Below are 14,526 nucleotides of genomic sequence, written 5' to 3'. Positions count from 1 at the left end.
TCAGACGAATGGCCAAACTGAACGAACTAATCAGACCTTGGAAACTTATCTGAGATGTTTTGTTTCTGCTGATCAGGATGATTGGGTGACTTTTTGGCCATTGGCTGAGTTCGCCCTCAATAATCGGGCTAGTTCCGCTACCTTGGTTTCACCTTTTTTTTTGTAATTCTGGTTTTCATCCTCGTTTTTCCTCAGGTCAGGTTGAGCCTTCTGACTGTCCTGGGGTGGATTCTGTGGTGGATAGGTTGCAGCAGATTTGGAACCACGTAGTGGACAATTTGACGTTGTCACAGGAGAAGGCTCAGCGCTTTGCTAACCGCCGTCGCTGTGTGGGTCCCCGACTTCGTGTGGGGGATTTGGTATGGTTGTGTTCTCGTTATGTTCCTATGAAGGTTTCCTCTCCTAAGTTCAAGCCTCGTTTCATCGGTCCTTATAAGATTTTAGAAATCCTCAACCCTGTGCCATTTCGTTTGGACCTCCCAGCATCTTTTGCCATTCATAATGTGTTCCATAGGTCATTGTTGCGGAGGTATGTGGTGCCTGTGGTTCTCTCTGTGGATCCTCCTGCTCCAGTGTTGGTCGAGGGAGAATTGGAGTATGTGGTGGAGAAGATCTTGGATTCTCGTATTTCGAGACGGAGGCTTCAGTACTTGGTTAAATGGAAGGGTTATGGTCAGGAGGATAATTCCTGGGTTGTCGCCTCTGATGTCCATGCGGCCGATTTGGTGCGTGCCTTTCATTTGGCTTGTCCTGATCGGCCTGGGGGCTCTGGTGAGGGTTCGGTGACCCCTCCTCAAGGGGGGGGGGGTACTGTTGTGAATTCCGTTCTCGGGCTCCCTCCTGTGGTCATGAGTGGTACTGTGTGAGTTCTGTTCTTGGGCTCCCTCTGGTGGCTTTTAGCGATATGGCTGGTCTGTAGCTGGGCTCCAGCTGCCTCGTTATCTGCTATTCCGGCCTCCTATTTAACTCCACCTGGACCTTTACTTGTTGCCTGCTGTCGTTGTATTCAGTACTGGTTCTGATCTCTCTTGGACTTCCCTTGTGACCTGTCTCCTCCTGGAGAAGCTAAGTCTTGCTAGTTCATGTTTGCTCATTGAAAATATTTCTCAGTATATTATGAGTTTAGTCCAGCTTGCTTATATGTGATTTTCTTGCTTGCTGGAAGCTCTGGGGTGCAGAGTTGCTCCCCTCACATCGTTAGTCGGTGTGGGGGTTCTTGTGTTCTCTGCGTGGATAATTTTTGATAGTATTTTGTACTGACCGCACAGATTCCTTGCTATCTTCTGACTATTTAGTATTAGCGGGCCTCATTTGCTAAAACCTGTTTTCATTTCTACGTTTGTGTTTTCCCCTTAACTCACCGTTATTATTTGTGGGGGGCTGTCTAAACTTTGGGGGATTTTCTCTGAGGCAAGTGAGGTTTTGCTTTCTCTCTAGGGGTAGCTAGTTTCTCAGGCTGTGAAGAGACGTCTAGGCTTTTAGGAACATTCCACGGCTGCCTATAGTGTGTGTTGATCGGATCAGGGTTGCGGTCAGTAAAGTTCCCACATCCCCAGAGCTTGTCCTAATATTTGGTTTACCTATCAGGTCAGTCTTGTGATCCTAACCACCAGGATCATAACAGGAAACCCCTGATGGTTTTTGCGAATGGTCCCATAAGCCCCCATGTTATGTTCAAACAGACTTTTAAATATGGGTATGCTGGTGTAGTAGTTGTCAACATACAGATTGTAGCCTTTTTGTAAAAATGGAGTTATCAGCTTCCAAATGATTTTTTCAGATGTCCCCATTTAAGTAGGGCATCCTGGTGGGTTTAGTTGGCTATCTTTCCCATCATAAATGCGAAAAGCTGATGTGTATCCGGTTGAACTCTCGCACATTTTATAGAGCTTTAGTCCAAACCTTGCCCTCTTAGAAGGAATAAATTGCTTGAGGTGCAGTCTTCCTTTGAATTTTACAACGGACTCCTCAATGGAAATGTTTTCTGTTGGGGTGTAAAGCTTTAAGAACTTTTCTGTCATAGCCAAACCAGAATCTCAATTTGCAGACACTGCATTTTGGGGTACTGCCCCTCATGAGTGCAAAGCGGAGATCTGGTTTGGCTGTGCGAGAGGCGTCAAACCGTTATCCAAGAAGTATCGTTTCTCCTTGCGGAGATCAACATGGTAAACATGCCGAGATGAGGAGACTTAAAGCCGCAATGCTCTGACGCCTCTCACACAGCCAAACCAGATCTCTGCTTTGCACTGATGAGGGGCAGTACCCCAAAACAGTGTCTGCAAATTGAGATTCTGGTTTGGCTATTATCCTAAGTCACGTGACAAGGTGTTAGGTGTCGATTTCCCGCCTCTGCACAGGGGGAATCTCGAACCACCTCCGCTGCAGTGTCCCATTCTTCTCCAGCTGCAATGGAGCCTGCTCAGCAGAGATGTCCGTCCTAGGGTCTGGCTCAAGCTGATACTGTGCGGCTGGTTACAGCTGCCGCCCTAGGTTCAGCCTTTGAAACCAGCATTGATCAGCGGCGAGCAGACTATCCAGGGACTAAGTCCTGCTTTTCATCAACTGAGCATGCCCATGGGACGATCTCTCATTGGAGTTCGGAGGTCACGTGTGTATAAGCAGGAGTCCTTGCTATTCCTGGGCTATATAATCTCCGCCCGGGGGTTGGCCATGGATCCTGCCAAGCTACAAGCTGTGATGGACTGGCAGGAACCCCGTTCTCTCAAAGCGGTGCAGCACTTTATGGGGTTCATCAACTATTATCGCCAGTTCATTCCCCACTTCTCAACCTTGGTAGCTCCCCTGGTTGCCCTCACCAAGAAGGGAGCTAATCCAAAATTGTGGTCAGAGAAGGTCTCCAAGGCCTTCCTCTCTATCAAGTCACACTTTGCTAGCGCTCCCATTTTACATCGCCCCGATGTCGATAAACCATTTATCATGGAGGTGGATATCTCTTCTGTCGGTGCTGGAGCAGTGCGCTTCCAGAAGGATGCTTAAGGTCGGAAGCTTCCTTGCTTCTTCTTCTCCAAGACCTTCTCACCGGCAGAAAGGAATTATTGCATCGGGGACAAGGAGTTGCTATCCATGAAGTTGGCCTTTTCGGAGTGGAGACACCTCCTGGAGGGGGCTTGCTATCCCTTCCAAGTATTCACCAACCACAAAAATTTGGTATATTTACAAACCGCCCAGCGTCTAAACTCTCACCAGGCCAGATGGTCCCTGTTCTTCTCCCGGTTCCACTTCACCTTCCATTTTCTCTCTGGGGAGAAGAACACTCATGCCGACGTAAGGAGAATCTAGAACCACCTCCGCTGCGGTCTCCCATTCTTCTCCAGCTGCAGTGGAGCCTGCTCAGCAGAGACATCGGTCCCAGCATCTGGCTCAAGCTGATACTGTGCGGCTGGTTACAGCTGCCACCCCAGGTTCAGCCTTTGTAACCAGCATTGATCAGCGGCGAGCAGACGTTCCAGGGACTAAGTCCTGCTTTTCATCTACTGGGCATGCCCATGGGATGACCTCTCATTGGAGTTCGGAGGTCACATGCTCATGTAGCCTGTAGTGGCTCCAATTCGACCACTAGCATGGTCCTGGAAGGCTACATCCATAAAAGGCTCACATGGCAGCTCGGCCATGTGCTAGTATAAATCAGTACGTGTGTGTGTGTGTATGTATGCCTGTTCTGGTGAAAGCTACGAATCATTCCCATCCCTATAGTTGATGAATGTTCGCGAATGTTGGAGCTGTCTAGCACCAGATAGTGCCATCCAGCACCAGGCACAATCTATTCTGAGTCTAACCAGCAGTGTCCGCCAGTACAGTGCTGTACGCACTCTGTGCGGCTATCTCCTGTTTCTCCTGACAAACCGTCAGTGTAGGGTGGGAACTCCTGCTTGGTCCCAGCTTCTGACTCTGGGCATCCTCAGGCGCAGGCTCAAAGGCCACCGAGGGGCAGAGCGGGATCAACCAGCAGCATAGTGGGGGTGAATTGCAGGGATCCCACTAGTATCCATTTGCTGCACCCTGTGTCTGCTAACAGGGCAAAGCGCTACTTTTATTCCCGGCGAATCTTGTAAAGTAACAGAGTTCGCTCCTATACAGACAGGGTGACGGAACCCGTGTCTATTCTGGCGTAGTACCGCCATATAGTGCTGCCATTTTACTAGCAGCAGGTCCCACTCCTGCACGGTGGACCCCGGGCTGCGAACGCACCTTTACTATCATTATATTTACTCAGTGCTTTCCGCCAGCCCTAACACAAGGCTCGTTAAAGGGTCAACATTAACTTGTAGGATTGCTACCTTCCAATAGGTGGCACTAGAGTTCTAGAGCTCTACCTCTCTGAAGAGACAATTTGCATAATTAGCATATTACCCAGAGGAGCATTGCGGCTTTAATTCTCCTCATCTCGGCATGCTTAGCATGTCTATCTCCGCAAGGAGAAGCAATATTTCTTTTCTAGGACATTAGTTGGTGTCCATAAATTTGACCTAACATAATAGGATCGTGGATTCTAGCTGATGAATTGGGACATATATAAATGTGTTTGTAGGACAATTTGCTCTAGCAAGCTATCTGTCAAAAAAGAAATTAAAAAAATTAGCTGGTCCAAAATTTTCCACCTCCACATTTTTACCAGGAATGGCATTAAAATTAAGGATGAATGGAGTAGCCGAATCTGAATACTCCTATCTGAGAAATGCTACACCAACAGGCAAAACTCCTTGGACATTGGTGTGTGCCAATTCATGAGCACTAGGGACAGCGCTAGAGCTGAGCATTGTTCCCTGAGTTGGAGACATTTCTCCAGAAGCGCTATTTGTCCTTCTTGTTGTACTGGTCCTTGTGTGCGAGGATGGAGCAGAATCACTGCTCATTTCTGAGCTATCACTGTTGCTTCTACTAAAGCCCTCGAAATCCACATCGCCATCTGGCACTGCACTTTCTTCCCTGTCAGAAAAAAAAGTGCATAAGCCTCCTCTGCACTATAATAATGACAGGCCATTTTATTTGTTTTTTATTTATTTGTTTTTTTCTGGAAATAGAAAACTCTGATGTGACGAAATTATTGGGGAGACAATTGAGAAAAGCCTAGTTCTTTAGCCTAACCCTAACTTTAGCCTAACAGCGACCCTAACTTTAGCCTAACGGCAACGCTGACTTTAGCCTAACGGCAACGCTGACTTTAGCCTAACGGCAACGCTGACTTTAGCCTAACGGCAACGCTGACTTTAGCCTAACGGCAACGCTGACTTTAGCCTAACGGCAACGCTGACTTTAGCCTAACGGCAACGCTGACTTTAGCCTAACGGCAACGCTGACTTTAGCCTAACGGCAACGCTGACTTTAGCCTAACGGCAACGCTGACTTTAGCCTAACGGCAACGCTGACTTTAGCCTAACGGCAACGCTGACTTTAGCCTAACGGCAACGCTGACTTTAGCCTAACGGCAACGCTGACTTTAGCCTAACGGCAACGCTGACTTTAGCCTAACGGCAACGCTGACTTTAGCCGATTTGGGGGGGAACCACTGTTTGGGTGCACGACAGGGCTCGGAAGGGAAGGAGCACCATTTGACTTTTTGAATGAAAACTTGACTCCAATCATTAGCGGACACCATGTCGCGTTTGGAGAACCCCTGTGTGCCTAAACAGTGGAGCTCCCCCACAATGACCCCATTTTGGAAACTAGACCCCCCAAGGAATTTATCTAGATGCATAGTGAGCACTTTAAATCCTCAGGTGCTTCACAAATTGATCCGTAAAAATGAAAATGTACTTTTTTTTCACAAAAAATTTATTTTAGCCTCAATTTTTTCATTTTAACATGGGCAACAGGATAAAATGGATCCTAAAATTTGTTGGGCAATTTCTTCTGAGTACACCGATACCTCACATGTGGGGGTAAACCACTGTTTGGGTGCATGACAGGGCTCGGAAGGGAAGGAGCGCCATTTCACTTTTTGAATGGAAAATTAGCTCCAATCATTCGCGGACATCATGTCACATTTGGAGAGTCCCTGTGTGCCTAAACATTGGAGCTCCCCCACAAGGGAACCCATTTTGGAAACTAGACCTCCCAAGGAACTAATCTAGATGTGTGGTGAGCACTTTGAACCCCCAAGTGCTTCACAGAAGTTTATAACGCAGAGCCGTGAAAATAAAAAATAATTTTTCTTTCCTCAAAAATGATTTTTTTAGCCCACAATTTTTTTATTTTCACAAGGGTAAGAGGAGAAATTGAACCCCTAAAGTTGTTGTCCAGTTTGTCCTGAGTACGCTGATACCCCATATGTGGGTGTAAACCATTGTTTGGGCACACGTCGGGGAAGGGAGGGAGCACCATTTGATTTTTTGAACGCAAGATTGGCTGGAATCAATGGTGGCGCCATGTCACGTTTGGAGACCCCCTGATGTGCCTAAACAGTGGAAACCCCTCAATTCTAACTCCAACACTAACCCCAACACACCCCTAACCCTAATCCCAACTCTAACCACAACCCTAACCCCAACACACCCCTAAACCTAATCCCAACCATAACCTTAACCACAAGCCTAACCCTAACTCCAACACACCCCTAACCCTAATCTTAACCCTAATTCCAACCCTAACCATAATTCCAACCCTAACTCTAATTCCAACCCTAAGGCTATGTGCCCACGTTGTAGATTTTTCCATTTTTGAAAGTGTTTTTTGTGCGGATTTCACCTGCAAATTCCTATACAGCAACAGGTGTAAAACTCTGCGGAATCCACACAAAGAATTGACATGCTGCGGAAAATACCGAGCGGTATTTCCCTCACCATGGGCACAGCGGATTTGGTTTTCCATAGGTTTACATGGTCCTGTAAATGTGATGGAAAAGTGCTACAAATCTGCAACAGCCAATTCCGCACCGTATGCACATAGCCTAATTCTAACCCTAAGTCTAATTCTAACCCAAACCCTAATTCCAACCCTAACCCTAATTCTAACCCTAATTCTAATCGCAACCCTAACTCTGATTGCAACCCTAACCCTAATTGCAACCCTAACCCTAATTGTAGTTCTAACCCTAACCCTAATTGCAACCCTAACCCTATCCCTAATTGCAACCCTAACCCTAGTTGCAACCCTAACGCTAATTGCAACCCTAAGACTAACCCTAGTGGAAAAATAAAAATAAATATATTTTCTTTATTTTATTATGTTCCCTACCTATGGGGGTGATAAAGTGGGGGGTTATATACTATTTTTTTAATTTTGATCACTGTGGGGGGAGCGGACGGGAGGACGGAGGGGAGCAGAGGACAGGACAGAGGGGAGGAGAGCAGTGGCGGGGGCAGATCGTGGTCTCCAGCCATGGCCGATATTGCAGCATCGGCCATGGCTGGATTGTAATATTTCACCAATTTTTATTGGTGAAATATTACAGATTGCTCTGATTGGCCGTTTCACTTTCAACAGCCAATCATAGTGATCATAGCCACGGGGGGTGTGGGGGGGTGGGTGGCAAAGCCACCCCTGGGCTGAAGTACCACTCCCCCTGTCCCTGCTGGTTGGGTGAAATTACAGTTAACCCTTTCACCCGATCTGCAGGGACACGATCATTCTGTAACGCAGCATATGCGTCACAGGTCAGATTGGCACCGACTTTCATGATGCATACGCTGTGTCACAGGTCGGGAAGTGGTTAAACCAGTCAGTTACTGACAACAAGTAGCTGGTCAGTTACTAACAACAAATACATTCACTAATAACAACTAACTTGTCAGTTACTAAACAACAAATGACCTTCTGCTAGATGGGTCATCTGGTTTGACATATAAACTTCAATGACCTTATGCAAACTCCATACAGTAAGGATATACTGAATATTAGAACTGATTGAAACCATATCAATATATCAATAATTAGTATTAATTAATTGGAGTGTTTGAAACCATTAAATATAACTTACTACACAAACAGCAAAGCTAACCTTAGCCTAACCGCAACGCTAGCTTTAGCCCCAACACTAACCCTAACTATAGCACTAACCCTAACCTGCCTGATCTGTTTTTTTTTTTTACTTTATAACAAGATCGCTGACTGACACAGCTGTTGCCAGCAGCACTTGTAACACTGTTTCTCCACTAATCTCTCACTGACAGAAGATTTGAGGAGAAACAGCGTTTTTATGAGGCAGATCGCCCGGGAAAGTTTGTTGCTATAACAAAGTTTCCTAGTGATGTCTCATTGGCTTCTCTGATGCTGACATCATCAGGACCTGAGCCAATCGGGTCTCGATGAAGTTGGAGGAAGCGTTATAAGGTACGTGGGGGTCCTGATGAGCACAAAACCACCATCCATAGAGAAACGTCGGTGCTGCACAAAGCCCTGCTAGCGCCGACATTCATCTACCATTGGCGATCACGAAGCGGTTAAGTTAAGGTCCCATCATTTCTCTCCAGGCCTATTTCATGAGTTTTTTATTTAAAAAAAAATTCTGTGGAAGCATGGTTGAAAAGCAATGTCTGACTTTCATTTTCATACATTTTTGATTTATTATTACTTTTGTCAGATTCAAGTTATTTCTGTGACCATTGTGGGTTTTTCTGTCATTAAACGATGGGTACCAACAATTTTGACCACGTACGTAGGTGGAATTAATATTTTGACTCCACAGCCACTTTGTGGAAATTAAAGCAAGGTGGATGTTGGGAGTGAAAATTACATATTTTTCATTTTATTATCCAGCACATAGTGCCCAGATTGTGCTCCGGGAGACACACCGCAAATTAAGTGGATTCTGATCATTATAATAATGTTAAATACAGGGATCTTAATGGTATGTGCACATGTTGTGGATTTCCTGCAGATCTGCAGCATTTTTTTCCGTGCAGAAACGCTGCAGATCCACAAGTGATTTACAGTACAATGTAAATCAATGGGAAAAAAAAATGCTGTGCTAATGGGGTGGAAAAATCCACACAGAAAACACAGCAGATTCAAAAAAGGACCATGTCAATTATTTTTGCGGATCTGCAGCGTTTCTGCACCCATTCCATAACAGAAATCGGCAGGTAAAAAACGCCTGAAATCCGCAGCAAATCCGCAAAAAAAAAGCTGAAAAAACGTGCAGATTCTGACCTGTGTTTTCTGCCAAGAAATGCAGAATCTGCACAGAAAATTCCACAGCCAAATCCGCAACTTGTGGATATAGCCTAAATGTTGTTTGCGCACACTGCAAGACTGAGAAGTGAGAGCGGATATTGCTGGATTGGTTTATAGAAACTCTGTTGCTTTTCAACAGCCTTTGAGCCACTAATAGTGTGGGAACCTCTGTTTTTCCATTGACAGATGATGGACCTGAGTGGGGACTTGTTTTTTGTGAGATGAGAATTGGTATTATTTTCGCTTAAAAAAGCCACAGAGAAAAGCCACAGAGATGATTACCTGCTGAAGCCTCCAAACAAACGCACTGGCACGGTGCAGCGGACCCGATTAATGATGGCAAAAACACAGGTGCAAAAAATACCGATGAAACAACCACTTTCAATCCAGTGTTGGCTGTTTGGTATTAGTGCACAAAAAGATAAGCGATAATAGTCTATAAGTGGCGTTGTTCACACAGGCAATGCACAGCATCTGGTTTACAGCCTATTACTAATGCACATACAGGCGGGCCGCCCAGTGCTATTATTTTCACCTACATAACATTGATTGGTTTCTTTTTATTCTATATTTGGGAAGCAGAATGAACAAACAGTTGAACACCACGCACTACTGGCTCATCCAACACGGTTTTCTATTAGACTGTGAACTGTCATTGTCTTGGTAAATAATTAACGTTTTTTACATAGCTTGCCATTTTTATGGACAGTTTAAGTAGAAATGTTCAAAAATATAAAACTCAAGGATATTTTATTAAAAACACATTGTTTTTTATCTTAGCAGATGACTGTACCAGGAGATCAAAGGGACAGCTGACATCTTCAATTTTTAAATCTGATAATCTTGAGATCCTACAAGATACAACTGAAGTGATTGCTGTTACTCCAGATATATCATCATCCATTCACAGCAAAGATCTGTCATCTGATCCTATGAAACAGGTCCCATCTTCTGATTTATTACTGACTACTAAGGAAAATCAAAGTGACAAAAGAGGCATTAAAAAACAAACTGCTCCTAAAGCAAATAAGTCGTTTTCATGTTCAGAATGTGGGAAATGTTTTAACAAGAAAAAAGATTTGGTTTATCACCATAGAACTCACACAGGGGAGAAGCCTTTTTCCTGTTCAGAATGTGGAAAATGTTTTACGAAAAAAGGGACTCTTGTTACACACCAGAGAACTCGTACAGGGGAGAAGCCTTTTTCCTGTTCAGAATGTGGGAAATGTTTTACCTGCAAAGGGAATTTTGTTAAGCACCAGAGAACCCACACAGGGGAGAAGCCTTTTTCCTGTTCAGAATGTGGGAAATGTTTTAAATGGAAAGTGCATCTTGTTAGACATCAGAGAGCTCACACAGGAGAGAAGCCTTTTTCCTGTTCAGAATGTGGGAAATGTTTTAACCACAAATGGCATCTTGTTAGTCACCAGAGAACTCACACAGGGGAGAAGCCTTTTTCCTGTTCAGAATGTGAGAAATGTTTTACCCACAAAGGGAGTCTTGTTAGTCACCGGAGAACTCACACAGGAGAGAAGCCTTTTTCCTGTTCAGAGTGTGGGAAATGTTTTAACAGGAAATCATGTTTGGTTACCCACCAGAGAATTCACTCAGGAGAGAAGCCTTTTTTCTGTTCAGAATGTGGGAAAGGTTTTAACCAGAAATGGCATTTTGTTAGTCACCAGAGAACTCACACAGGGAAGAAGCCTTTTTCCTGTTCAGAATGTGGGAAAGGTTTTAACCAGAAATGGCATTTTGTTAGTCACCAGAGAACTCACACAGGGGAGAAGCCTTTTTCCTGTTCAGAATGTGGGAAATGTTTTAACACGAAAGTGCTTCTTGTTGGACATCAGGGCATTCACACAGGGGAGAAGCCTTTTTCATGTTCAGAATGTGGGAAATGTTTTAACCAGAAATGGCATCTTGTTAGTCACCAGAGAACTCATACAGGGGAGAAGCCTTTTTCCTGTTCAGAATGTGGGAAAGGTTTTAACCAGAAATGGTATCTTGTTAGTCACCAGAGAACTCACACAGGGGAGAAGCCTTTTTCCTGTTCAGAATGTGGGAAATGTTTTAACACGAAAGTGCTTCTTGTTGGACATCAGGGCATTCACACAGGGGAGAAGCCTTTTTCATGTTCAGAATGTGGGAAGTGTTTTACCTACAAAGGGAATCTTGATGAACACCAAAGAACCCACACAGGAGAGAAGCCTTTTTTTTGTTCAGAATGTGGGAAATGTTTTACCCACAAAGGGAGTCTTGTTAGTCACCGGAGAACTCACACAGGGGAGAAGCCTTTTTCCTGTTCAGAATGTGGTAAATGTTTTACCCACAAAGGGAGTCTTGTTAGTCACCGGAGAACTCACACAGGAGAGAAGCCTTTTTCCTGTTCAGAGTGTGGGAAATGTTTTAACAGGAAAGCGCTTCTTGTTAGACATCAGAGAACTCACACAGGGGAGAAGCCTTTTTCCTGTTCAGAATGTGGGAAATGTTTTAACCAGAAATCATGTTTGGTTACCCACCAGAGAATTCACTCAGGAGAGAAGCCTTTTTTCTGTTCAGAATGTGGGAAAGGTTTTAACCAGAAATGGCATTTTGTTAGTCACCAGAGAACTCACACAGCGAAGAAGCCTTTTTCCTGTTCAGAATGTGGGAAAGGTTTTAACCAGAAATGGCATCTTGTTAGTCACCAGAGAACTCACACAGGGGAGAAGCCTTTTTCCTGTTCAGAATGTGGGAAATGTTTTAACACGAAAGTGCTTCTTGTTGGACATCAGGGCATTCACACAGGGGAGAAGCCTTTTTCATGTTCAGAATGTGGGAAATGTTTTACCTACAAAGGGAATCTTGATGAACACCAAAGAACCCACACAGGAGAGAAGCCTTTTTTTTGTTCAGAATGTGGGAAATGTTTTACCCACAAAGGGAGTCTTGTTAGTCACCGGAGAACTCACACAGGGGAGAAGCCTTTTTCCTGTTCAGAATGTGGGAAATGTTTTACCCACAAAGGGAGTCTTGTTAGTCACCGGAGAACTCACACAGGAGAGAAGCCTTTTTCCTGTTCAGAGTGTGGGAAATGTTTTAACAGGAAAGCGCTTCTTGTTAGACATCAGAGCAGTCACTCAGGGGAGAAGCCTTTTTCATTTTCTTAATGTGGGAAATATTTTACATGGAAATCAACTGTCAATAAACATCAGAGACGTCAGTCACATGGGGGAAAAGCCTTTTATGTTCGTAATGTTGGAATAGTTTTAACCACAATTGAATCTTCCTAAATGGGTTGTCTCTTGTCGTTAGAATAAAACTAAACTTTATTAATTCCAAATGTAAAACTATATCCATAACTCACCCCTGAAGGTTAGTTAGTAGGTGACTAATAAAAAAAAACATGTACCCCGCAGTTCAGTATATAGGGTGAAGTGACGTATACACACTCACTTTCCAAGCCTCTCATTTCTACAGGTTTCATCGTCCTCACCAAAGGTGACTCATCAGGACACTAATAATAGATATAATTAAATATAATTATATCTATAATTATCTATAATATAGATTCAAGCGAGACTAGACAAAAAAAACTAAAATCATGTATCATGTGCTGTCTCTTTTGAGTATGTCTGCTGAGTAAGCACTTCTTATTACTTGGATCTAGCTTTTCTATTAACCCTTCTTACTCCTTCACCATGTTTAGCTATGCCCTTACAGTTTGCTCCACTAATCCTCTCTCTCCTTCGATATCACAAACCCCAGCACTCTCTAACCTAGTAATCATCTCCCCTTCCCTCTTTCCTCCCCACCTGTCCTCTTCTGCTGACCTGCTCCTCAATGTCAAATCTGTCCTAAGAGAACATAAAACAAGTCGGCCACTCTTTCTCCCACCTGCTCTCTCTCTACTTCTCACTGCTGGAGACATATCTCCCATCCCTGGACCCCCACATCTCATACCTCCCATTACTACTCCCTCCTATCGCCAGGGCCGATTTTAGGTAAAGTGGGGCCCTAGGCAAAGTTTAAAATGGGGCCCCAAATGCAGACATATTGCACATCATACAGAAGCATTTCGGTTGTATTTAAATGCGCTGATCTCAGGCCGCTAAACGAGTGTGATCGACAATACTGAAGTCGTTGGACGCTTGTTTCCCGGCCTCTTTCCACCATCTGAGAAAGAATGAAGGGGACAGAACCATCACTAACAGATCACCATACAGTATCATGTTATCAGCAGCACATCTACAGTTTACACCGGCGATGTGCTGCTGAGAACAATGATTTTTATTCCGGCATAAACAATCCAATCACCCAATGAATATGCAGCATTTTGCTTGTTTAGTATAATACACCCCATAGTCCTCCATATATTATAATGTGCACCACAGTCCTCCATATTGTAAAATGCACACCCCATAGTCCTCCATATAGTATTATACTCTTCCCATAGTCCTCCATATCATACAATGTGCCCCATAGTCCTCCATATAGTATACAGCAGAGCCCACCGTGGTATACAGCAGAGCCCACAGTGGTATACAGCAGAGCCCACAGTGGTATACAGCAGAGCCCACAGTGGTATACAGCAGAGCCCCCGGTGGTATACAGCAGAGCCCCCGGTGGTATACAGCACAGCCCCCGGTGGTATACAGCACAGCCCACAGTAGTATACAGCACAGCCACCAGTTGTATACAGCAGAGCCCACAGTGGTATACAGCAGAGCCCCCAGGGGTATACAGCAGAGCCCCCAGGGGTATACAGCAGAGCCCCCAGGGGTATACAGCAGAGCCCCCAGGGGTATACAGCAGAGCCCACAGTGGTATACAGCAGAGCCCACAGTGGTATACAGCAGAGCCCCCAGGAGTATACAGCAGAGCCCCCAGGAGTATACAGCAGAGCCCCCAGTAGTGTACAGCAGAGCCCCCAGTGGTATACAGCACAGCCCCCAGTGGTATACAGCAGAGCCCCCAGTGGTATACAGCAGAGCCCCCAGTGGTATACAGCAGAGCCCCCAGTGGTATACAGCAGAGCCCCCAGTGGTATACAGCAGAGCCCCCAGTAGTATACAGCACAGCCCCCAGTGGTGTACACCACAGCTCACATCCCCCCTCCCCTCTCCTCCCCTCCCCTCTCCTCTCCCCTCTTCTCTCCCCGTCCAGTAAAAAGAAAAAAAACAAAACACAAGCTCCTCACCTCTCCACACGTGCTCGCGCTGCTCCCTGCTCCTGTGTCAGTGGCTGCCACTGCTCTGCCTGGGACAGGGACACAGTGAGTGCGCACGCACCCGCTGTGTCAGAGGCAGAGTGGGGAATGATGGGAGAGGGAGTGTCAGGTGACGCTCTCTCCTCCATCATTGCTTTGAACTGTACCGGCAGACGCCGGTACAGTTCAATGCGGCGGGGGAGTCG

The 14,526-nt window shown here is 45.2% G+C and overlaps 1 protein-coding gene across 5 annotated transcripts in view; it reads left to right on the top strand.

Moving 5' to 3' along the window:
* Window positions 1-13,806, top strand: part of LOC143766923 (uncharacterized) — a 157,676-nt gene extending 143,870 nt beyond the window's left edge. For 3 of the 5 annotated variants that reach the window (XM_077254921.1, XM_077254923.1, XM_077254920.1), the window contains exon 8: window positions 9,913-13,806. In XM_077254921.1, the coding sequence (XP_077111036.1) occupies window positions 9,913-12,281 (2,369 nt within the window). In that variant the 3' untranslated portion in view covers window positions 12,282-13,806. The remainder of the gene's footprint in view (window positions 1-9,912) is intronic. The other 2 variants (XM_077254924.1, XM_077254925.1) reach the window with 2 other exon arrangements.
* The last annotated feature ends 720 nt before the right edge of the window (window positions 13,807-14,526 follow it).

Source organism: Ranitomeya variabilis, chromosome 4 (assembly GCF_051348905.1).
Source record: "Ranitomeya variabilis isolate aRanVar5 chromosome 4, aRanVar5.hap1, whole genome shotgun sequence".
Classification (NCBI taxonomy): Eukaryota; Metazoa; Chordata; class Amphibia; order Anura; family Dendrobatidae; genus Ranitomeya; species Ranitomeya variabilis.
Note: the sequence above shows the minus strand (reverse complement) of the source record. Positions and strands in the feature narration are given on the sequence as shown.